This window comes from Balaenoptera physalus, assembly GCF_965194825.1.
Source record: "Balaenoptera physalus genome assembly, chromosome: X".
Lineage (NCBI taxonomy): Eukaryota > Metazoa > Chordata > Mammalia > Artiodactyla > Balaenopteridae > Balaenoptera > Balaenoptera physalus.
The window spans coordinates 58349231-58376101 of NC_138903.1; the positions used below are offsets into that span (position 1 = coordinate 58349231).

Here is a 26871-nt window from a genome sequence, read left to right on the forward strand (position 1 = left end):
TTGCAAAGTTATACACATATTCAAAGGAGCTACTGTCATGGAACAAATCAATGATATCCCACAAAATCAGTCTCTACCCATTGCAGTTCACGTGGAGTCACAAGTCTCATAAAACAGGGAATTCAATTTAAGATCTGAGTATTATTTTCATGACCACAATTCAGCAAAACCACAATATGCCAAGATACTTTATTTAAAGGGATATGTAAAAAAGGGACTTAAGAGCCCCCAATCAATTGTACATTATATTACTTTTAAATAAGGCACCATTTAATCATTAACTATTTCTATTTCTCTCAAAAGTAATTTATAAAGATCTCTCAAATTTCAAGGTAATACAATTAACAGAATTTAACTTCTTTCTCCATCCTCATAAAGACATCCTCAACTCACCACTTTATGGTTTTCCCTTAGCTCTTGTGGTCTACAATTTCCTGTGACAATAGTATATGCTTTTCAGTTGTCCTGTTTCTTAATTAAAGCTTTGAGTCTCTAATGAGAGCCAAGGATATTCTCCCTAGAAAAATTAACCTACACAAATACATGTAAAATTTTGAAAACTAATTTTAAGAGATTCATGGAACCCCCTGAAGCTGTTAATGAACCCCTGATTGAGAACTCCTGCTCTAAGGAAATTATCACCTTCCTTGGTAATAGAAAACCTAGATCAGAGTGTAGTGGTTAAGAACAGAGGTTCTGGTCAGCTAAATGAGACCTGAGAGATATGTCAACCAGTTGTAATATATGGGTCTTATTTGGATCCTGATTTTTTTCAAAAAAAATGTAAAAATAGGAGAATTTGAATACTGACTAGATAGTGATCTTAAGGAATTACTATTTTGTTTAGTGTTCTTTTCTTTTACGTATGATGATGGAATTGAAATTTTGGTTAAAATAGTGTTCTTATCTTTTACAGGTACATACTGAAACATTTATGGATGAAATGACATGATGTCTGAGTTGGGGCAATGGGTAGGGGTATAGATGAAACAAGATTGGGCATGTGGCAAGGATTCTTCAAAAAACGCAAATCAATCAATGTGATACACCATGTTAACAAACGAAAGGAGAAAAAACATATGATCATCTCAATAGATGCAGAAAAAGCATGAAGAAGATGTTATGGAATTAGATGTTTGCACAAGCTTGTTAATATACTAAAAACCACTGACCTACACTTGAAAGGGGTGAATTTTATGTCATATGAATTATATCTCAGTTTAAAAAAAAGTTAGAAAATTGTCTAGAGTGGGTGATCCCATTGGTGATCTTCTGGCACAAAGAACTCATCACACAGAGGGGGCAAATTAAGACCCAGAATAGGGAAGTGACTAGCCCAAGTTATTCAGTAAGCTAGTGGCCAAGATGAAATTATATCTCAGGTCTACTAACACCCAGTTCATTCATTTATTACACACATTTATTGAGGATTTATGATATGCTAGATACCATGCTGGCACTAGGGATACAGAGTGAAAAATTTCCGCTGGCATAGAGATTATATTTTCTGGTGTGTATTTGGGGAGATTGTAAATAGACAAATAAATGAGTTTATCCAATTAAAATGAGAGTATGGAACAACAGAGTAGGCATTCAGTGTTCCCTTCTACTTTCTCCTAAATGCCAGATCACCTCCTAAGGAGATGATCCCTTAAACTGGGTGATCTCTTTCCCTTCATTATTCCCTATACACCCAGCCATTTATTCTACAAGTATTTACTGAACACATGGAATATATAGGAATTGTTCTAGAGGCTGGTGATAAAAGTGGCTCTGACATTCTAATGGGAAAGACAGATAATAAATATGTGAACAAATAGTAGCAAGTGATAGGAATAAAATAAAGCAGTGTAAAAGGATAGAGAGTAATGGAGAAGGAGAAAGATCTATTTAAATAGAGTACTCAGAGAAGGTCTCTATGAAGAGATGTCATTTAGCTGAGATCTGAATGAAGTAGTAAAGTTTGCAAAGTTCTGGAGGAAGAATGTTTAGGACCAAGAGAACAGCAAATATAAAGGCTCTTGGGTAAGTTTGACATGTATAAGGAATGGCAAAACCAATGAGATTAGAGCAGAGAGAACAAAGGGTACAGAGAGACAGTGAAGTTCAAAAATGAGATCAGAAAGGTAAGTGAGGATCATACAATGCAGAATAAAATGTAAATTTTCTTCTAAAAATGAAGAGAAGTCACTGGAAATTTGGACCAGAGGGAATGATATGATCTGATTTACATTTTTAAAAGAATATACATCTTACTGGCTGCTGTGGAGAACAAATTATAGTCAGGCAAGAAGAAAAGCATGGATAATAGTTTGGAAGCTCCTGTAGCCACCTAAGTAAGAGATGATGGTGGCTCTACCAGGAAGGTAGCAGTAGGAATTAGTAGGTTCAACATACAATGTGCATGGAGAGCTAAGAGGAATTGCTGATGGATTAGGTGTAAGGTAAAAGGAAAAGAGAGTAATCAAGGATCATCCCAAAGTTCTTGACCTTAGCAACTGGGTGACTGGTACTGCCAATTACTTAGATGAGGGAGACCAGAGTAAGAGCAGATTGAGGAGGAATAGGGAATCAAGAGTATTTGTACATTTTGAATTGGAAATGTCCATGAGTCATCTAAGGAGAGCTGTTGAACAGGGAGTTTGAGATGGGAAGAGGGGAGATAGCACTCCTAGATATATAAATTTGCAAATCATCCTCATATTGAAAAGATATTTAAAACCATTAGACTGAATGAGATCATGCAGGAAAAAAATATAGACAGAGAAGTGGACTGAGAAAAACAAAACAGAACAAAACAAAACAAAACTCTGGGACCTTCCAACATGTAGAAATTGAGAAGAGAAGGAAAACCAAGAGGAGACTGAAATGGAATGTCTAGTGAGGTAGAAGGAGAGTTTGGTGTCCTGAAAGCCAAGTGAATAAGTGTTTCAAGAAGGAAGAGTCAGTAAAATGAAATGCTTCTCACAGGTTGAGAATGATAAGAATAGTGGAGTGGCACATGGATATTGTTGGTAATCTTGACAAAAAAGGTCTCAACAGAGTAGTGAGGAGACAGGCCCATTTAGAATGGGTGCAGGATCCATACTAAGCAATTATTCAACTAAATGGCATTTATTTGTTTATCTATCTGTATCTATGTATGTATGTATGTATGTATGTATGTATGTATCTATCTATCTATCTATCTCCATTTAGCCTATAAACTCCTTGAGGCCAGGAACTGTGTCTTACCTAGCATGGTACTTAATCCATGTGAGCTGATTTTCTCCCCAGCTTTATCGGGATATAATTGACAAATAAAAATTGTATATATTTAAGGTATACAATGTGATGTTTTCATATATGAATACATTGTAAAATGAGTACCACAAACAATCTAATTAACATATCCATCACCTCACATAGTTTCCAATTTTGTGTGTGGTAAGAATATTTAAGATCTACTCTTTTCACAAACTTCAAGTATACAATAGAGTATTATTAACTACAGTCACAATGCTGTATCATATCTCCAGAACATATTCATCCTGAATAACTGAACCTTTGCACCCTTTGATCAAACACCTCCCCATTTCGCTCTCCCCTAATTCCCTGGCAGCCACCATCCTACTTTATGCTTCTATGAGTTTGACTTTTTTAGATTCCACATATAAGTGAAATCATGCAGCATTTATCTCTCTGCCCTTATCTCATCTCACTTAGCATAAGGTCCTTCAGGTTCATCCATGTTGTCACAAATTACAAGCTTTCCTTCTTTTGTACCTAAGGCTGAATAATATTCCATTTTGTGTGTGTGTGTGTGTGTGTGTGTGCATGCATGTGTGTGTTTCTGGGTGTGTGTCTATATATCTCTCACATTTTCTTTATCCATTCATCTGTTGATGAACACTTTGGTACTTCCATATCTTAGCTACTGTAAATAATGCTGCAATGAACATGAGATTGCAGATATCTTTTTGAGATACTAACTTCATTTCCTTTGGATATATTCCCAGAAGTGGAATTACTGGATCATATGGTAGTTTATATTTTTTCATTGACACAGTTGGTAACTTTTATTCTGTGGGCAACCAAAAAGAAGTAACAAGATCACAAAATATGAAGGACTGTTAATAAGTGGTATGAGTGAAACAAACTAGGGGCAGAGGCAAACAACCAAGGAGAGCCACTTTGGGTGTGGTTAAGGAGGGCCTTTTGGAGGAGGTGGCATTTATCTGAGACCTGAAGCATGAGAATGACCCAGCCATGTGAAGGTGCCGAGGGAGAGTGTCCAGCAAAGGGGATAGCAGGTGCAAAGACCTGGATTATGAGGGCATGCTTGAGGTCCTGAAAGAACCCGATATACCTGGAGGATGGGGATGATGCATGTATCAGTAGTTCATTCCTATGTGTTGTTGAGTAGTACTCCATTGTATGCATATACCACAATTTGTTCATTCATCAGTTGATGAACATTTAGGTTGCTCACAGTTTTTGCCTGATATGAAAAAAGCTGCTATAAATATTCAAATGTAAGTCTTTGTGAAGCTGTGTTTTCATTTCTCTTGGGTACATACTTAAGAGTGGAGTTGCTGGGTTATGTGGTAGCAATTACTTGATTGCTTTTTGTTTTTGTTCCTGTGTATGGGTCATGCTTTCTTGTTTCTTTAGATATCTCATAATTCTTTATTGATAACTGGACAGTTTAAGTAATATAGCAACTCTGAAATTCAGATTCTCTCTTCTCCCCAAGGTTTGTTGTTGTTGCTGTTTATTTTAGTTATTATTGTTAGTTTGTTTACTGACTTTTTTCACCCATTTATGTTAAATCTGTATTCTTTGTTGAGTGTGGCCACTAAAGACACTGCTTAGTTAGCTTTGTGGTCAGCTAATGATTAGACAGAGATTGCCTTAAAACACTAAGAACCAATATGACTCCCAGTCTTTGCAAAGGGGCTCTGTATGAATGTTTGAGCATGCCTTGAACACTCAGCCAGGCAGTTGACAACTCTATATGGTAGTTTATTTTTAATTTTTTGAGAAACCTACACACAGCTTTCCATAATGGCTGTACTAATTTACCTTACCACCAATGTACAAGGGTTCCCTTTTCTCCACATTCTTGTCAACACTTGTTATCTTTTGTCATTTTTTGTAATAACTATCTGTAATAGGTGTGAGATGATATCTTATGGTTTTGATTTGCATTTCCCTGATGATCAGTGATGTTGAACAACTTTCCATATACCTATTGGACATTTATTTGCCTTGTTATGAGAAATGTCTATTTAGGTCCTTTGACGTTTAAAAATTGGGTTATTTCTTTTCTTATTATTGAGTAGTATGAGTTCCTTATGTATTTTGGAATATTAACCCCTTAACAGACATATGATTTGCAAATATCTTCTATTCTGTAGGTTGTCTCCTCACTTTCTTGATTGTTTCCTTTGCTGTGCAGAAGCTCTTTAGCATGATGCAATCACATTTGTCCGTTCTGCTTTTGTTGCCTATACTTTTGGGGTCATATCTGAAAAAATCACTGCCCAGACCAGACAATGCCAAGTAGCTTTCCCCCCACATTTTCTTCCTGTAGTTTTACAGCTATAGGTCTTACATGTATTTCTTTAACCCATTTTGAGTTGATCTTTGTACATTGTGTGAGATAAGGATAAAATTTCTCTGCATGTGGATATCCATTTTTCCCAACACCATGTACTGAAAGGACTATACTTTCCCACTGTGTATTCTTGACACCTTTATCAAAGGTCAATTGATCATAAATGTGTGTACTTTTTCTGGGCTCATTATTCTGTTTCATTTGTCTATATGTCTGTTTTTATGCCAGTACTATACTCTTTTGGTTACTATTGCTTTGTAGTATATTTTGAAATCATAAAGCCTTCAACTTTGTTCTTCTTTCTCAAGATTGCTTTGTCTATTTGGGGTCTTTTATTATGAAGTTTACATAAAACATAGTTATAGCAGTCTGTTTAAAGCTAGCAAAGTAACATTGACTACATACAATAACTGTACATTTTAACGACTCCTACACCTACATTTTATGTTATTGATGTCATAATTTATAACTTTTTAGATTGTGTATCCATTAACAAATTATTGTAGCTATAGTTATTTTTAATACTTTTGTATTTTCACTTTCATACTAGAATTACAAGTGGTTTACACATCACTATTACAGTATTAGAATATTCTGAATTGGGCTATATTATGTTTACCAATTTGTTTTATACTTTCATATGTTTTCATGTTGTTACTGTCCATTTATTTCAACTTGAATACCCTCTTTTAGCATGTCTTACTTATTTATTTAATTGAAGTACAGTTGATTTACAATGTCCTGTTATTTTTAGGAGTACAGCACAGTGATTCAGTTATATATACAGTACAGTGATTCAGTTATATATATATATATATATATATATATATATATATATATATATATATATATATATACATGTATACATATACTCTTTTTCAGATTTTTTTCCCTTATAGGTTATTAAAAATATTGAGTATATTTCCCTGTGTTATACAGTAGGTCCTTATTGGCTATCTATTTTATATATAGTAGTGTATATGTGTTAATTCCAACCTCCTAATTTATCCCTCCCCTACTTTCCCCTTTGGTAACCATAAGTTTGTTTTCTATGTCTGTGGGTCTATTTCAGTTTTGTATATAGATTCATTTGTATCTTTTTTTGTTAGATGCCACATATAAGCGATTTCATATGATATTTGTCTTTCACTGTCTGGCTTACTTCACTTAGTATGATATCTTTTAACATTTCTTTTAAACCAAGTCTAATGGTAGTCAACTCCTTCGTTTTATCTCTCCTTCATTTCTGAAGGACTGCTTTGTCCAGTATAGTATTCCTGGTTGGCAGTTTTTTTCCTTTCAGTATTTTGAATATATCAACCCATTCTCTCCTGGCCTGCAAGGTTTCTGCTGGGAAATCTGCTCACAGTATTATGGGGGTTTCCTTTTATTTGATGATTTGCTTTTTTCTTGCTGCATTCAAAATTCTCTTTGTCTTTGAATTTTGAGAATTTTATAACAATGTGTCTTGGTTAAAATCTCTTTATGTTTAACTTATTTGGGTTTCTTTGGGCTTCATGGATCCAGACGTTCATTTCCTTCTCCAGATTTAGGAATTTTTCTGTCATTATTTCTTTAAATAAGCTTTGTGCCCCTTTCTCTTTCTGTGCTCCTTCTGAGACTCCCATATATGTATATTGGTTTGTATACGGTGTCCCATAGGTCTCTTAGGTTTTCTTCACTTTTACAATCTTTTTTCTTTTTGTTCCTCTGACTGGATAATTTTAAGTGACCTGTCTTTGACTGCACTGATTCTTTCTTCTGCTTGTTCGAGTTTGATGTTGAAGCTCTCTACTGAATTTTTCTATGCAGTCATTGTGTTCTTCAGCTCCAGAATTTCTTTTTGGTTCTCTTTTTTTTATGATTTCTATGACTTTCTTGAACTTCTCATGTATTATTTTCCTGATTTTGTTTAGTTGTCTGAGTTCTCTTGTAGCTCACTGAGCTTCTTTAAGATGATTATTTGGAATTCCTTTTCAGACAGTTCATAGATCTCCATTTCATTAGGATCAGTTCATTGTGCTTTATTTTGTTCCTTTGGTGGTGTTAAGCTTCCCTGATTATTTCTGATCCTTGTGGCCTTGAGTGGGTGTTTACCTATTTGAAGAAGCAGGCACATCTTCCTGGCTTTGGCAAGGAAAGCCTTTGATCAGGCAGCACAACCAGAGATTCTGGTTAGGCCACCTGGCATGCTCCAGAAGTGGGCTTGCTGCTGGAGTCCTTGGGTAGGGTGGTCTGGTGCCTGGGTCAGTGGATGGGCAAGCTTTCATCCTGGATCTACAGGGGAGAGCTTGAAGCCTGGGTCCAGGGGGCTAGCCTGGCACTGAGGCAGACCTGGAGGTGGGATCCACAGGAAGCTGGACTGGATGCTGAGTTGTGGTTACATCTTGGAGACTAGAGCCACAGAGGCCAGCTTGGCATGTAATGGGCCTGGATTCTGGGTCTTCAAGGGCAGGCCTGGAGCCTGGGGCTGCAGAGAATGGCCTAGTGCTGGGGCAGGTCTGGAGCTTGGGTTGGTGGAGGCTGGCCTGGAGTCTGGAAAAATGGGGGATGGGTTGGTGCTGGGGTTTACTGGGGTGGGCCTGTTGCTGGGGTTCAAGGTAAAGTTGGGTGCTCATCTCACTCTCCTTCCTCCACGTGGAGGGGATTTCTCCCTGAACTACACTGTGTGAGCTTGGGGGAAGGGTGACGTGGGTAATATGAAAATGTCCTTTCTAGCATCTGCAATGTACCTTTTCTTATTTCTGTACTCAACCCAGGTGCTCTGACCTCTCATCTGGATTCCATAGCTTTCATGAAGGGATTTTCATGCATGGATGGTTGTTTGAATTCATATTACTGTGAAGGGACAAGCACTAGAAACTCCTATTCAGCCATCAGTTCTCTATGTTAGCTGAATTTATATTTAAAATCTCAGAACATTCAGAAAACACATTGCTCACCCATCTCAATGTACTGAGGTACAGATCTAAGAACACCTTGTATCCTTCACTGGTCTGCTAAGGGAAAATGGTAGCTGATTTTACAGGTTCATCTCTGTCCTATCCACTGCCAAAAGAATAATTCACTCTGTGGGCACAAATTTTACAAACCTTGGCTTGCCTGGCCCAGGACCCAGAAAAAGTTTACCTTTTCAGAAAAGATGGTTATGCCTCCACGTCTGCCTTTCAATATCCTCTTTGTCTCCAATCACTATTAAGAAGCTAAGGGTAAACTTTAGTACTGACCTTCACTTTCATCCAGGGAAGAAGTATAGAAAACTGTCCTTTCCCTCAGCAAGCGCTTCGAAATTGTGATTGGTTTGTGCCTTCTTGCTGTCACTCGAGGTGGAGGCACTGGGGGTGCAGTACTTTCCTCAGGTGGACCTGAATAAATCTGTAGAGGGGGAATATTTCCAGAAAACAATTAGAAAGATCAACTTTTTGTATCCCTAATGCTAACTACCAGTTGATGCCCATCAGCATTACACCTAAAGTCTGCCATAGCAATTCTAATATGACTAAAGGAATTGTGGGGATTTTCTTAATCACTCTAGCTACCAGCAAGTGTTTAGAGATCTCCTATCATGTTTGAGGTGCAGGACCTGGTACTTCTCAGTGTGGAGGAAAGAATGCAGACAAAAACTGCAATATCAGGAGAGCACCCTTCTATTTATTAGATAGGATGCTGCCCAATACATGGATCATTGAATAAAACCAATTAGATCATTATTTTAAAAAACCTGCAACATCAGTCCTGGATTTGCCACTTACTGCCTGGGAAACTGTAAAAAAGTCACTACTCCCGCCAACAAAACCCATAAAAAGGTCATCTCACATCTCTGAGCCTTAGCTTCCTCATCTGTAAATTGCAGGGAACACCACCTATCACAGGGTGTGGTGAGTGAGAATCAAGTGAAAAGGGTAGTCAAGGTACATTGTATGGGTAGGGGTGGGGTGTGAAGAATGATTAAAAACACCCACATGCATTCAATATTTCTGAAAAGATACCCCCCCCCAAAAAAAATCCTGGTTACATTGTTTGCCCCAAGACAGGACTAATGAGTGGCTAAGGGAAGGATGGAGGAAACTTATTTTTCACCCCTATATCACTTTGATCTTTAAAATGTTCATACCATGTATGCATTACTTATTCAAAAAAGACAGGGCAAAAACAAAGTGCCTTGGAAGATGTAAAAAGTGCTGGATAAGTGAGGGAGGAGCTGTGATTAGAATTTGTATATAATGTCTCATATGTACTTAAGATCTTCCTGTCCCTGGGGAGAATGACCTTTTGGGCAGAGTGAAAATATTTTGGGAAGACACACATATGTGGTGATGGAGGAAGGGGACCAGTGTCCACTGCAATAATGAAATCCACCCCAATGATTAGTGCAAAGAGAAATGTCACAGCCCAACATTCTATCAGGCAAGAGTCAACATAGATTGCACAGTCACAAAACTTACATGAATGGGAACACAAGGCAAGCCTGTGTAAAAGCTGCACAATGATAGAGAACAAGGTAAGAAGAATCATAAGGCAGTATATGTCTCAATGTCTCACGGTATACAGAAAAGAGAATATGACATAGTAGCAAGCAGATGAGCTTTGAGGTCATATACTTTTAGGTCATATTTCTGGTTCCACCACCATTAGTAATAATATTCTAAATAGCTACCATTTTGTGAGCATCTGCTTAGGCACTATAGTAGCTATTACAAATATTCCTTGCTATTCATCAAACACACCAGGGACTTTGCACTGAGTGTTTTTCTACCTGAAGTGCTCTTCCTCCAGATATCCATATAGCTTGCTCTCTTGATTCCAGTAGGATTAACGATCAAATATACCCCTCTCAGTGAGTCCTTCCAGGCAAATGTATCAGAACTTTGACATGCTTCCCTCTACCAAGTGCTTCCTATCCCCCGTCCCTATTTAACATTTTTTCCTATCACTTTCTAACATAGTATATTGTATTCAATACTTATTCAGTTTTTTGTTGCCTGTCTCTCCACTCGATTGTATACTATACTGAAGTATATCATCGTGTTCACTGTTGTAACTCCAGCAACTAGAAGAGTGACTAGAATTGCTGGGCCAAAAAACAAACACATTTAAAATTCTGGTATAAAAGGCCAAATTATCCTCTGAAAAGACCATAACAGCTACTTTCACTTCAAGCCAAAATACGGCAAAAGAAATTAGATTTACATCTTCAACATGAAACAATTAAAAAACTAGAAAAAATGTAACAATGATTCTGAAGGCATTTGAAATCTGGCAATTAAGGACAGTGATCCATGAGAGACAGGAAAAATAAATGAGGTGAGGTGAGCCCCATGACTGTCCCATGTTATAGCCTGGAAAGATTCTTTGGGCCATAATACAGGAAGAAGAACCCAGAGCAGCCCAGCAGTCTCCATTAGCTGAAGACACTGTGTTGCAGGTATGAGGAGGGCAAGGAAAAGAGAGTTTTCAGGGCAGGGTACCAGAAAGAAGATAGCTGCACAGAGAGCTCTGAAGATTTGCAGGGGTCCTTTTTAAGAATATAGCTGTGTAAAATCAATCAATGTGATAAACCATATTAGAAAATTGAAGAAGAAAAACCATATGATCATCTCAAAAGATGCAGAAAAAGCTTTCAACAAAATTCAACACCCATTTATGATAAAAATCCTCCAGAAAGTAGGCATAGAGGGAACTTACCTCAACATAATAAAGGCCATATATGACAAACACACAGCAAACATCATTCTCAATGGTGAAAAACGGAAACCATTTCTTCTAAGATCAGGAACAAGACAAGGTTGTCCACTCTCACCACTATTATTCAACATAGTTTTTGAAGTTTTAGCCAAAGCAATCAGAGAAGAAAAAGAAATAAAAGGAATCCAAATCGGAAAAGAAGACGTAAAGCCGTCACTATTTGCAGATGACATGATACTATACATAGAGAATCCTAAAGATGCTACCAGAAACTACTAGAGCTAATCAATGAATTTGGTAAAGTAGCAGCATACAAAATTAATGCACAAAAATCTCTTGCATTCCTATACACTAATGATGAAAAATCTGAAAGTGAAATTAAGGAAACATTCCCATTTACCATTGCAACAAAAAGAATAAAATACCTAGGAATAAACCTACCTAAGGAGACAAAAGACCTGTATGCAGAAAACTATAAGACACTGATGAAAGAAATTAAAGATGATACAAACAGATGGAGAGATATACCATGTTCTTGGACTGGAAGAATCAACATTGTGAAAATAACTCTACTACCCAAAGCAATCTAGAGATTCAATGCAATCCCTATCAAACTACCAATGGCATTTTTTACAGAACTAGAATAAAAAAATTCACAATTTGTATGGAAACACCATAGCCAAAGCAATCTTGAGAAAGAAAAACGAAGCTGGAGGAATCAGGCTCCCAGACTTCAGACTACACTACAAAGCTACAGTAATCAAGACAATATAGTACTGGCACAAAAACAGAAATATAGATACATGGAATAGGAGAGAACGCCCAGAGATAAATCCACGCACATATGGTCACCTTATTTTTGATAAAGAAGGCAAGAATATACAATGGAGAAAAGACAGCCTCTCCAGTAAGTGGTGCTGGGAAAACTGGACAGCTACATGTAAAAGAATGAAATTAGAACACTCCCTAACAACATACACAAAAATAAACTCAAGATGGACTAAACACCTAAACGTAAGGCCAGACACTCTAAAACTCTTAGAGGAAAATATAGGCAGAACACTCTATGACATAAATCACAGCAAAATCCTTTTTGACCCACCTCCTAGAGAAATGGAAATAAAAACAAAAATAAACAAATGGGACCTAATGAAACTTAAAAGCTTTTGCACAGCAAAGGAAACCTAAACAAGATGAAAAGACAACCCTCAGAATGGGAGAAAATATTTGCAAATGAAGAAACTGACAAAGGATCAATCTCCAAAACTTACAAGCAGCTCATGGAGCTCAATATCAAAAAAACAAACAACCCAATCCAAAAATGGGCAGAAGACCTAAATACACATTTCTCCAAAGAAGATATACAGATTGCCAACAAACACATGAAAGGATGCTCAACATCACTAATCATTAGAGAAATGCAAATCAAAACTACAATGAGATATCACCTCACACCAGTCAGAATGGCCATCATCAAAATATGTATAAACAATAAATGCTGGAGAGGGTGTGGAGAAAAGGGAACCCTCCTGCACTGTTGGTGGGAATGTAAATTGATACAGCCACTATGGAGAACAGTATGGAGGTTCCTTAAAAAACTTAAAATAGAACTATAATATGACCCAGCAATCCCACTACTGGGCATATACCCTGAGAAAAGCATAATTCAAAAATAGTCATGTACCACAATGTTCATTGCAGCTCTATTTACAATAGCCAGGACATGGAAGCAACCGAAGTGTCCATTGACAGATGAATGGATAAAGAAGATGTGGTACATATATACAATGGAATATACTCGTCCATAAAAAGAATTGAAATTGAGTTATTTGTAGTGAGGTGGATGGACCTAGAGTCTGTCATACAGAGTGAAGTCAGAAAGATAAAAACAAATACCATATGCTAACACATATATATGGAATCTAAAAAAAAAAATGGTTCTGAAGAACCTAGGGGCAGGACAGGAATAAAGATTCAGACGTAGAGAGAAAGGATTTGAGGACATGTGGAGGGGGAAGGGTAAGCTGGGAGAAAGTGAGAGAGTGGCATGGACCTATATACACCACCAAATGTAAAATAGATAGCTAGTGGGAAGCAGCTGCATAGGACAGGGAGATCAGCTTGGTGCTTTGTGACCACCTAGAGGGGTGGGATAGGGAGGGTGGGAGGGAGACACAAGAGGGAGGAGATATGGGGATATATGTATATGTGTAGCTGATTCACTTTGTTCTAAAGCAGAAACTAACACACCATTGTAAGGCAATTATACTCCAATAAAGATGTTAAAAAAAAACAAACGAATTTAGCTGCCTACTAATCAATACTTATGTGTGAGGCAAGAACCACATGAAAGAATTAGAGGAAGCAATTACCTAAGATCACACAGTGGCTGGAAGAATTCCTGTTCTCACCAGCCACAGTGGATTATTAAATAATTCATAGGGCACTGAGTACAGTACACAGACAAATTTTGCCTCATTAATGAAGAAAAATTAACCCTAGACTAAATCCTATTCATTTCCTGCCTAAAAAAGCCTAAGGGAAATATTTGAAAGCATCAAGCTGTTCTTGGGCTACTTACCTGCACCCCAGAAACAAGCTCAAGAACATTATTTATAGCAATAAAAAATGGCCATCATACAAGAATGTAAAATTAACAATGTCTTCCATCCAATAAAGAATTATCAGAAATTCATAGCCCTTTCTAATTTTGATGTATTTTATTTCTGTTTCTTACTCAATTGCTCTGGCTAGGATTCCAGTTCTGTGTTGAATAGGAGTGGTCACAATGAGCATCCTTATCTTGTTCTTGATCTTAGAAGGACAGCTGTCCACCTTTGGTCATCGAGTATGATGTTAGCTGTGGGCTTTTCCTGTATGGTCTTGGTAATGTTGAAGTTTATTCTTTCCATACCCAATTTGCTGAGAGTGTTTATCATGAAAGGATGCTGAATTTTGGCAAATGCATTTTCTGCATATATTGAGATTTTAATTTTCCATTCTATTAATGTGGTGTATTACAGTTTTTGATTTGCATATGTTGAACCATCCTTGCATCCCAGGGGTAAATTCCACTTGATTATGGTCTATGACTCTTTTAAAGTGCTGTTCAATTAAGTATGCTAGTATTTTGTGGAGAATTTATGCTTCTATATTCATCAGGTATATTGGCCTATGGCTTATAGTTTTCTCTCTTTCCCCCTCCTCCTCCTTCTTTTTTTTTGTAGAGTCCTTATCTGGCTTTGGCATCAGGGTAATGTTGGCCTCACAAAATGAGTTTGGGAGTGTTTCTTTCTTTTCGAATTTTTTGAATTGAGAATAATTGGCATTAATTCTTCTTTTAATGTTTGGTAGAATTCACCAATGAAACAATCTGGACCTTAGCTTTTCTTTTTTGGCAGACTTCTGAATACTGATTCAATCTCCTCACTCACTATTAGTCTGCTCAGATTTTCTATTTCTTCATGATTCAGTCTTTGTAGCTTGTATATTTCTAGGAATTTATCCATTTTTCTAGGTTTTCCAATTTGTTGACATATGATTATTCATAGTAGTCTCTTATTATCCTTCGTATTTCTGTCGTGTATCCCTTTTCATTTCTGATTTTATACACTTGCATCTTCTCTCTTTATTTCTTAGTCCAGCTAAAGGTTTTCAGTTTTGTTTATCTTTTAAAAAACTCACCTTAGTTTCATTTATCTTTCTATTGTTTATCTGGCCTCTATTTCACTTATTTCTGCTCTGATCTTTTTTATGTCCTTCCTTCTGCAAACGTTGGGCTGAGTTTGTTCTTTTTCCAGTTTCTTGAGGTGTTAAATTAGAACGTTTATTTGTGATCTTTCTTTTGTCTAATATAAGTGTTTATCATCACTGTAAAATTCCCCTCTTAGAACTGCCTTTCCTGCATCCCTTAAGTTTTGATTGGTTGTTTTTCTATTGTCATGTCTTTCAAGATATTTTTTGACCTCCCTTTTGATTTCTTGCTTGACCCATTGGTTGTTCAGAAGTGTGTTGTTTCCCACATATTTGTAAATTTTCCAGTTTTCTTCCTGTAATTGATTTCCAGTTTCATACCATTGTGATCAGAAAAATACTTGGTATGATTTCAATCTTCTTACATTTGCTTACATTTATTTTATGACCTAACTTATTATCTATCCTAGAGAAAGTTCCATGTGCATTTGAGAAGAATGAGTTTATATTAGAGTTACATAATTAACACACCACCATATTGCAGTATTAGAGTATTCTGAATTTCACTATATACTTACCTCTACCAGTAGGTTTTATATTTTTATATATTTTTGCATTACTAATTAGTGTCCTTTCATTTCAGCTTGAAGAACTCCTTTCAGTATTCTTGAAAGGCAGGTCTAGTGTTGATAAACTCCTTCAGCTTTTGTTTGTTTGGTAAAGTCTTTATCTCTCCTTCATTTCTGAAAGATGACTTTACCGGGTAAAATATTCATGGTTGGAAGGTTTTTTTTTCTTTCAGCATTTTGCATATATCATCCAACTCTCTCCTGACCTGCAAGGTGTCTGCTGAGGAATCTGCTGATAGCCTTATAATGGTTCCTTCATATGTGACGGTTTTTTTCCCTCTGGCTGCTTTTAAAATTCTCTGTCTTTGATTTTAGACTGTTTCATCATAATGTGTCTTGGAGAAGACTGTTTTGGGTTGACATTTTGAGATAGTTAGCTTCATAAGTGTATCCCTAGATTTAAGAAGTTCTCAGCCATTATTTCTTTAAATAAGCTTTCTCCCATTCTTCTCCTTCTCAGACTTCTGGGACTCCAATAATGCATAGATTTTTTTCTTTTAATGGACCCCATAATTCACATAGACTCTCTCCACTCTTTTTCATTCTCTTTTCTTTTTGCTCCTCTGAATGGATGATCTCAAATGACTCTTCTAATTTACTAATTCTTTCTTCTATTTGGTAGAGTGTGATATTGAAGCTCTCTATTGAATTCTTCAGTCCAGTCATTGTTTTTTGAACTCTAGGATTTCTGGATTTTTTTTTTTTTAATGGTTTCTGTTCATTTGTTGAACTTCTCATTTTGTTCATGCATTGCTTTCCTAATTTCATTTACTTGTTTATCTTTATTTTCTTATAGTCCATTGAATTTCTTTTTTTTAATGAAAGTATAATTGATTTACAAATTATATTATTTTCAGGTATACAACATAGTGATTCAATATTTTTACATATTATACTCCATTTAAAGTTATTATAAAATATTGGCTATATTCTGTGTGCTATACAATATATCCTTGTAGCTTATTTATTTTATATATAGTATACATACATGCCTCTTAATCACCTACCCCTATATTGCTCCTCCCCATTTCCCTCACCCCACTGATAACCATTAGTTTGTTCTCTATATCTGTGAGTGTTTCTGTTTTGTTATATTTTATTCAATTGTTTTATTTTTTAGATTCCACATATAAGTGATAACATACACCATTTGTCTTTGTCTGACTTATTTCACTTAGCGTAATACCCTCTAAATCTATCCATGTTGTTGCAAATGGCAAATTTTCAGTCTTTTTTATGGCTAATAGTCCATTGTGTGTATATATATATATACAGCCACTTAATTCATTCATCTATTGATGGACACTTAGGTTGCTTCCATATCTTGGTTATTGTAAATAATGCTGTGAAGAACATTGGGGTGCATGTATCTTTTCAAATTGATGTTTTCATTTTCTTCAGATATATACCCAGGAGTGGAATTGCTGGATCATATGGTAGTCCTATTTTTAGTTTTTTTAAGAAACATCCATACTGCCTTCTATATTGGCTGCACCAGTTTACATTCCCACCAACAATGTACTAGGGTTCCCTTTTCTCCACATTCTCATCCTGAGATTCTGGGTGGGCCATATGGTGGTGTCCAGCAGGAGACTTACTGCTTGAGTTCTTGGGCAGGCAGGTCTGGCGCCTTGGTCAGCAGGCAGGCAGGCCTGGTGTTTTGATCCGAGGGTATGGATGTGGGGCTTGGATTCACTGAGGTAGGCCTGACACTTGAGTCTGCAGTGATGGGCCTGTGATCTGGGTTCATGTGGATGAATCTGGATCTGGGTCCATGGGGGCTGACCAGGCTCAGGGGATCACTGGGGTGGGCCTACCATCTGGGTCCACGGGGACTATTCTGGTGCCAGATGGGCCAGGAGGCTGATTTCATAGGGACTGGACTAAAACCTAGGGCGATGGGGGCTAGCCTGCCCTTTGGGCAAACCTGGAGCCTAGTGCCATGGAAGGTGGCCTATAATCTGGGGTCTCAAGGGCCAGCCTGGAGATTAAGTCTATGGAGGTCAGCCTGTTGCTAGTTCAGGCCAGAAGTCTGGTTCTCTGGGAGCCAGCCTATAAGCTGAGGCCACAGGTGCTTGCCTGGCACTGAGGTGGGCCAGAAGCCTGGGTCAACAGGAGCCTGCCTGGACCCTGAGACATAGGGGCAATCCTGGCATAGAGTTAGGCTGGGAGCCTTGGTCTATGTGAGCTGGTCTAGAAGCTAGGTCTATGGGGGCTGACCCATTCTGGAATGGACCAGGAATCTGCATTCATAGGAACTCACCAGTAGCCTGGTGACATCAGAGCTGGCTGACAATGGGGTGGGCCAGGAGCCTGGGTTTGTGGGAGCCCACTTTTTGCCTCATGCCTTGGGAGCTGCCTGGGGATATAGGTGCTGGGTGATGTTGGGTGTTTTGGGAGCTTGGGTTTGCAGGAACCTGCTGGGAGCCTGGTGCTACAGAAGCTGTCTGAGACTGTGGGAACTGCCTGGGGCCACAGAAGCTGGTGGATAACTGGGTGGGCTAGGGGCCTGGGTTTGCAGGAGCCCACTGGGAGCCTGGGGCCATGGGAGACACCTAAGTCTGCAGTAGTAGGTCTGATGCTGGGGCCGGCCAGTACTGGGGTTAACAGTGAAATCAGATGCTCACTTCACTCTCCTCTCCCATGAGTGTACCTCTCCATAATGGGCTGCTGGAGCTTGGGAGAGGGGTGAAAGACAGGTGACTCTATCTTTCTTCCTCATTGTTTTTCTTATTTCTGTGCTTCACCAGGTGTTATAATCCCTCACCTGGATTCCTTAGCTATTGTGAAGATACTTTTGTGTGCAGATAGTTGTTCAAATTGTTATTTTGGGAAGGGGAGCCATGCTAGAAATTCCTACACTGCCATCTTGTTGATGTTATTCCACAATCCCCCAGCCTCCACTTCTTTGTATCCCATTTGCTGTTCAACCTGGTCTCTGTCCACACTGCTCTTCTGTAACTGTTTTCGTAACAATCACCACTAACCTCCTAATTCCCAAATCTATGGGCACTTTTCAATCCTTACTTTTACTTTGCTGCAGCACTTGATACAAGCTGACATTCCTGATCTAAGAATGTTTTATTGTTTACCTTTCTTTTTTTTTTTTTTTTAAGGGAGAACTAACTGAGTGATTTTATTTTTAAATACTTGTCATTTGGAAAAAATACAGGAATAATAAAATTTTCGAGCTAATGTTCATGCTGTGTCTAAATCATATCTGAATAAAATGATGTGTTAAATTGTGTTAGTTCTCCCTTCTCCCAAGTGAGAAGGGAGAACTAACTGGGTGATTTTATTTATTTTTTTTTTAAACATCTTTATTGGAGTATAATTGCTTTACAAGGGTGTGTTAGTTTCTTCTGTATAACAAAGTGAATCAGCTATACATATACATACATCCCCATATCTCCTCCCTCTTGCGTCTCCCGCCCACCCTCTGTATCCCACCCCTCTAGGTGGACACAAAGCAACAATTTGGTCTCCCTGTACTATGTGGCTGCTTCCCACTAGCTATCTATTTTACATTTGGTAGTGTATATGACCATGTCACTCTCTCACTTCGTCCCAGCTTACCCTTCCCCCTCCCTGTGTCCTCAAGTCCATTCTTTATGTCTGTGTCTTTATTCCTGTCCTGCCCCTAGGTTCTTCAGAACCTTTTTTTTTTTTGTAGATTCCATATATATGTGTTTGCATATTGTATTTGTTTTTCTCTTTCTGACTTACTTCACTCTGTATGACAGTCTCTAGGTCCATCCACCTTGCTACAAATAACTCAATTTCATTTCTTTTTATGGCTGAGTAATATTCCATTGTATATATGTACCACATCTTCTTTATCCTTGTTTACCTTTCTGAATAACTATATTTCTACATCTCTGAACACTGCCCAGTCTCTTTTACTGGCTCTTCCTAAATGTTGATCTTCCCCAGTATTGTATTCTCAGTCCTCTAATGATCTCACTAATCTAGACTCATTCTCTCTCAACAATTTCATGTACTCTCATGGCTTACACTATCAGTTTTCTCTAATAGTTTCTATACCGATATATATAATTGCCTACTCAATACTGCCATCTGGATATCCCAGAGGTACCTCAACCTCAACATTTCTAAAATTAAACATATTTAACTCTTTTCTTGTAACTGTTTATTTCTTAAAATAATGCTGATGTCCAAGCCAGAAATCTGGGCATTATTATCCTAGCATCCTCCCTCTGTCTCACATCCCATATCCATTAAGTCAATAAGTTCCATCAATTATACTTCCTTAATATCTCTCTAATTTGTTCTCTCTGTTCCCTGCCACTGCCTCAGTTCAGAGTCTCATTATGTCTCTCTAATATTACTACAGTGGTCTTCTAACTGTTCTCTGTGCCTCATGTCACTCTTTTCTTTAATCTGTCTACCAAAGTATCAATAACTAAACTCAAAATATAATTGTCTTACTCCTCTGCTTATAATATTTTAGTGACCCCACAATATTGTTGGGACAAAGTCCAAACTCTGTTGTTAGTATACAAGGTGCTCTATAATCTGGCCACTGCCTACAATCTCCAGTCTCATCTTCCATTTATTCCTACCTTCACCCTATACTACAGTATCCATTTGCCCTTCTTCCTTTTAATAATAGAAGTCACTGAGTTTTAGCTGAATACCCATACCTACATTTCCCAGCTTCCCTTATAGCTAGGTAAGGCCATGCATTTTAGTTTTAAACAATAAAATATAAGTGGAAGTGATGTATGCAAACTTCTGGATCATGTTTTTATAAAGAAATTGTCTGCATTCCATTGTCTCTTTTCCCCTTCCCTTTGGTGAAGACCAATGGAACAGGTATGTAGGACCCAAACATTAAGGCCAAGTGGTAAGGACGGCAGAGCTACTCCACCGATTTTGGACTGTTCACCTCTGTACTTTTACATGAAAGCAAGATGAACTTCTCTCTTATTTAAGCCACTGAATTTGCTGTGCTCTTTGTTACAGGAAGTTAGCCTGTACCTTAATTAATTCATTCCCCTTTAACTTTTGGGTCTCAACTCATTCATTAACACTGTGTGAAGCCTTAGCTGACTCCCATGACAGAGATATGTTCCACTTCCATTTGCTCCCATAGCATCTGATGTACATCTTCATCACAGTAGTTATTACACTGTACCCTGAGTGTTAGTTGCTCCAAATTCCCTGCCAGTATCATGAGCTTCCTGCCACTGGAGATTTTTATCTCATTCATCTCTACAAGCTAGGCCCTTACTAGGACACCAGGCAAGAGGAAGCAGCTCAATGATATTTTTTAGAAGGAATGGATGGATCTTGGCTGCCAGGCACCTCAAGGCCTATTAAACAATAGAGACTTTTCTCACTTGCTTCTTCTCCAACTGGAATTGGGGAAATAGAGCATAATATAGAGATTAAAGAGATAGCTTTGAGTCAGAATCAGCTGTGTAGAGGCTTTGCCACTTACTACCTATGCAACCTTGGGCAAAGTACTTAAACTATATGAACCTCAAACTTCAGGCTCAGTTTGCATTTTGTAAATCTCAGTTGCAAAATAGTGATAATAATACCATCTACCTCATAGGGTTGTTGTGATGATTGAATGAGACGATGTATGTAAAGAGCCTAGTCTGGAACATATTAAGCATTCTATAAATGGTAACTATTGCAACCCTAAAAAGGACTTAAACTCACATTTCCTTGGAGAGAAGCAGGGAGAGAGGGAGGGAGAGGCGAGATGGAAGGGGAAGGAATTGGAGGACAGAGGGAGGTTGAGATTAAAGCAATAAGGGATGAAGTGGTTATGTGTTATGCAAATCAAAAGTTGTGGACGTGATGGCTCTTCAAGGTCTCTGCCAGATTAAATTATTTTATTTCTCTCCTCTAGTTACACCAATTATTTGCTTCTCATTGACAAACTCCTTCCTTGCAGCCTGCTCATCTTCAAGGAGCTACCCAGGCTCCAAGAAGGATAAGGGGTCACTAACTTTGGGGGTTTGTAATGAGAGCTACCAAATCCACCTGAACAGGGTACCATCGCTACAGGCTCTGTCTCCTCCGGGTAGACTGAGACACTGGTTGAGAAAATTTTGAGAACAGTTCTGCCAATGGGCCCATAGGCAGTGTTCAGAGAAGATGCTCAGTAGGCTTAAAACCACAGTCTCTCTAAATGAGAAAAGACTAGAAAAACAGAGGGGATACTTCCTGTTGTGTGTCCTTCTAAAATTAAAACATGGCCTGGATAACCCTACAGTCAAAATGGATTGCAACATCCTCCCCAAAGCTGGCCTACAGATGTAAACCTTGTAAGCCAAGATTTAATGTGGAAATACTGGCAATTACTATAGTAGGAAGAATCCACTTACCTCGCTCTCTGTTCTGTGGACCCTCCAAATGCCCCACATCAGATCTCTTTTTAACCTATGTGTTACTGCTATTCCCTTTGGGAAAAGAAATGGAGTAAATATGTCCTCCTTGCTCATTCAACCTTAGCCACTTTGGCCTCTTTGCTGTTCAACATGCCAAGCACACTTCTGCCTCATGACCTTTGCTTTGCACTCATTGTTTACTATTCTTGGAATTGCTCTTCCCCAAGATATCCACCATGACTAATACCCTTACTTTATTCAATTTTCTGCCTAATTATCATATTAACACCACCTTCTATAAGACATCCATCCCTTACCTTGTTTTTTCTGCAGAGCACTTATCACCACCTGACAAATATATTGACTTGTTTATCATTTGTCCCTCCCCGATAGAATATAAGATCCATGAAATAAAGGCCTTTGCTTTATTTACAAGTGTATCCCCAGTGCCTAGAACTTTGCCTGGTATGTGAAAAGAATTTAGTATTTATGAAACTTAATTTGTATCATCAATTCTTTGAAAAGAGGACTACAAACTAAGATATAACTAGTGGCTTGGGAATGAAAACCTGGCAAAATATCTACAGTTTCTCTTAAGAGAGGAAGAAGAATAGATGATGGGCCCAAGATCTCTGGACTTAATTTTGACAACCCAATTTTAATGAGGGGGAAACTTTTAGAAATGAAAAGGTGTTAAGAGAGGCCCAATAAAAGAAACTCTGTCTGTTTTACTTAATTCTCTTTTGACTTCTTGAGTATCCATGAAAAGCATGTTCTGAGAAATGAATAACAATATACCCTCTGAAGATAGAAGAAATAAATCTTAAAGGAATAGGACAGTCATAATGTGTGGGGCTTTCTTATAGGGGTGGATGGAGCCAAATACCAGGTGGCACAGGATACAAAACTAGCTCCTCTGTATCTCATGCAGTCATTGTAAAGGGGAAGTGATAGCAGTAGCAGGAGAAGGCATAAGTGGCAGGGCTATGGTATGAACTCAGATTTGTCTGACTTCAAGATTAACACTCTTTCCACTATATAACATAGAAGGAAACATTTTAAGTTTAAAAAATAATTCCTTGGGTGGAAACAGTATCAAGCCAAACTTATTTTCCCACCTTCCAAATCTCCGGACAGAGGGCAGACTGATTTGGCTTTCTGTAGACTGGTTAAGAACACGTAGAATTTTGTGGTCTTTGATAGTGACTTCAGGAAAAATCACAGAGGGTAGGCAGTGCAGAGTCTGGGGGAAAACCAATGATATTTTTTTCTGGGAACATGGTTAGCCCTGAGTGGATATTAGCTGAGTTGAATTCTAAAGGCCTGGGCTAAGAGAACTCAATAACCAAGGGATACTATTTCACTCGTTGGGCCTTGGTTATTGTCTGGGGTGGTCAGGAGTCCAACTCCTGGAAATCCTTCTTCTGAAGGTTCCTGAGGACTAAAGCTGGATGATAACATTTGTTGGGCTTTGAGGCACAGACAGAAGTATTACCTTCACTGGGAAGGGGGTTCACGAAACTCTTGCCTGAGTTTGATCACATATTAACCCCCTCCCAGTTTCTTCTATGTCAAGTCTTCAGGCGTGAAAAAGAGAAGAAATTTAACACAACACAATCATTTTTCAATTGCCAAAAGCCATGAGATCCACAGTCATCCAAACTCTTGGAAATTTTGGCAGAACTGAGTAACTATCCAGATTCTCCCCAGATGCCTCTTCAGGGCTGCAAATATCAGATTGTACAAAAAGCATCTCGCCTTTCTATAAATCAAAGATATAAGACTTGGCCCCGATGAATCTCAGCTTTCCACTGAGTCTCCATTTACACTCTGGCTGAGGCTGTGTTGCACTTTCTGAGGTCTGGTTATATTAGAAAAACTATACTCTGAACTTCATTAGAAACAAAGTTGGTGATGGGGTCAAAAATAATGAGCTCTTAGCATTTGGCAGAGACCACTTTAAACATCAAGTGTGTCACCAAGTTATCTTAGAGTATGCACAGAACTTTGAAAATGTCATGTCTGTTGTTACTAAGAGCCAACATTTTTTAAAGAGGGCTGTCACCAGGCCTGTCTTTGGTCTCTGCAACACGTAGACTTTAAGGTACTTCTACATGACACATTCTAGAATCCTATCTAGTCTTACACATACAATATACTTAAGGGAAAACTGATGTCCATAGAGAGGAAGCGATTTGCCCAAGGCTCCAAAGCTAGTAGGTGGTAGAACTTAGACTAGAACCCAAGAATTCTAATCCCCAATCTGGTGTCCTATCCCCTTAAAACACAGTACCTCCTATATGAAACTCTTTTATACTCCCACTGATTATATCTAATATGTCTATAATCCATGCTCTGTCAGTCCATTCTTCTGGCCAGTTGCCTTGGGAAGAGGATACTGAGGAAAGAATGAAGTCAGATCCTGCTAAGGACACCTCCATCTGCTTGGCATGGATTTATGCTTTCTACTAAGAGTGGAATGATAGGTTTCAAGTGGAGTTTTCCTTTTAGACCTACTTAGGACACTTTCAGGCTGGAGAAGTGAAGAGTTCTGCATCATCTAACAACCATGAATTAACAATGATCTAAGGACTTCTAGAAAATACCACTTTGACTACAAAGACTTAATATATACCAGGGATTATGGAAGAATGTCACCACTAAGATAAAGTTAATCTCCTGTCAATATAATAAAGGGGTGGGAAGGCATTAGAATTTGGTGGGCAATACTATGTACAAAGTACTTGGTATATTTATCTCGTTGAACCCTCCCAACAACTGAGGTAAGCCTAATTATTAGCCCCATTTTTAAAATGAAGGAAACAAGGCTCAGGGAGGTAGACTGGCTTGTTGAAGACTACTCGGCTAGCAAAGGACGGAGCTGGGATTCAACCTCAGAGTCATCTGCTTCCAAAGCTATTTTTCCATTCTTTCTATAATATTCTCACCTGTAGGGATATTTGGAAAACCTACAGAAGTGGCCTAGGCATTTTCAGGGTTATTTTAAAAAGTCTTAATCCAAAAAAGTAGCAGTGACTCAGCCATCAGTCCCAAAATCTCAGAGCAAAGAAAAAGTTCACCCAATCTCAATGCTCCTCCACTGATTCCTCGTTCCCAAAATCCCTATAGGCAGTATCACCAGACTGAGGAACTCAGTCTACTTCAAAGTACACATACCTGACCCGCTAGCACAGTGGCCCCAGTCTTAACTGTATTATCCAGACTCTGATGTTCAAAGCTGAGACTCAGAACACCCAAAGGAGAATAGCAAAGGCAAAAGTATATGGTAAGAGAAAATCATTGGCCATTGAGGGGAACGGGCTATATGATTTTGGAGAGCTTTTAAAATTCTCAAAAAACTCTGATTCTATATTCATTCTCTCATTCTCATTCTCTCTCTCTCAAGCAAATCAGAAGCCTCCAAAAATACAATAAAAACAGATATTTGACTTCGATATCCATAACAAATCTAATCTCTCTAGACCTCAGTTACCTCTAAGTAAAATGAGGAAATACCTCATAAAAGTTATGAGGATTCAATGAGATGTTGAAGATGTTGAATGTCAAACATTTAGCACAGTCTGTGGCACATAGCAAGCTCTAGATAAATGCCAACTATTGTTCATTGTATTGTAATTTTTGTTTCAGTGCCAGCTGGAAAGAGGAAAAGGAAGGGAGAGGGTATTCCCGCCTTTTGCTGAGTCTTGAGAATAATTCTTAGGTTGACAAGAATCAAAAGGGTGACTCATGGGGAATGTTTCAGCTCTCTGAACATTGAGGGGTAAACGCCAGCTCACAGCTGTATCCTACACTTATCACACTATCTCATCAGGCTTGGGCATGCTTATTCACTTCAAACAGGTCCTGACCTCACTTCAAAATGAAGAGAACTAGTCTTTTGGGAAATGTGTGAAGATCTTCTTGATTTAGCTACAATTGAAAACTTAAAGCTTAAATCTATGTTTTCAAAGATTCACTATGACTAATGAACATATCTGAAATTTCTCAATCTGATAATTCTTTGCACAAAGACATTTTTCTTCAGGTTGCACTTTGCTTTTAATATTCACTACTTAAAGATATTTTTTTCTGAAGATTCATTTGAAATGCTAGTCAAATCCCCAGTTAACTGCATATTATACTCTGAAATTATCCTCACATGTACAGGCTAATACAAATGTTATTTTTAATAACTTTTAGCTTAACTCTATCATTTCAGAATTTAAAGGCAATGACATATAAACCTGGCTTAATTAGATTCTCTCTCTCTGTGTATGTGCGTGCATGTGTGTATGCACCTATATGTATATATGTAGATAGATACATAGAGATATATTTTTAAATATATAAAATATAAATCTGTTAAGTATAGATCTATATTTATAGTTACTTATATTTTAAAATATCTATCATCTACCTATTCTTTCTTTCTATCTATCTATCTATCTATCTATCTATCTATCTATCTATCTATCATCTATCTATCTATCTATCTACCTATCATTCCAGAAAGCAGAGGTAGAGGGAAACATTTATCTATTCCTTTGCTGCCCTCTGGTGGCAGCCCAAAATTCACAGAAGCCACATTTCAGAGAAAACAGGAGGCATAGGCCAGGACTAGAAGGTTCGGTTTCCTCTGGGTTGCTAAACTGGGTGCCTGAAAAATACATAAATCAGAGTTGTTCCTTAAAAGGGACTCTTGTTTGCCTCCCCAAATCCATTACATTGCTACAATGTAATGGACAAGATCCATTACATTGTTTTTCCTGGACAAGATCCCATTTGGACATTTGGGAACCTAGGCAGCATTTGAGTTCCCACAAACTCTGCATTGAGAACAACCCAGCTTTCTCTGGCCAATTTACAGGAATAACTTTCCTTAACCATCTATATCTTCAGC

General features: G+C 38.0%; 1 protein-coding gene across 7 annotated transcripts in view; it reads right to left on the minus strand.

The window, feature by feature from the left end:
* The window catches only part of OPHN1 (oligophrenin 1), a 630165-nt gene that overhangs the window by 34878 nt on the left and 568416 nt on the right, over positions 1 to 26871 (minus strand). For all 7 annotated transcript variants that reach the window (XM_082444939.1, XM_082444938.1, XM_082444940.1 and 4 more), the window contains one exon: positions 8827 to 8974. In XM_082444939.1, the coding sequence (XP_082301065.1) occupies positions 8827 to 8974 (148 nt within the window). The remainder of the gene's footprint in view (positions 1 to 8826; positions 8975 to 26871) is intronic.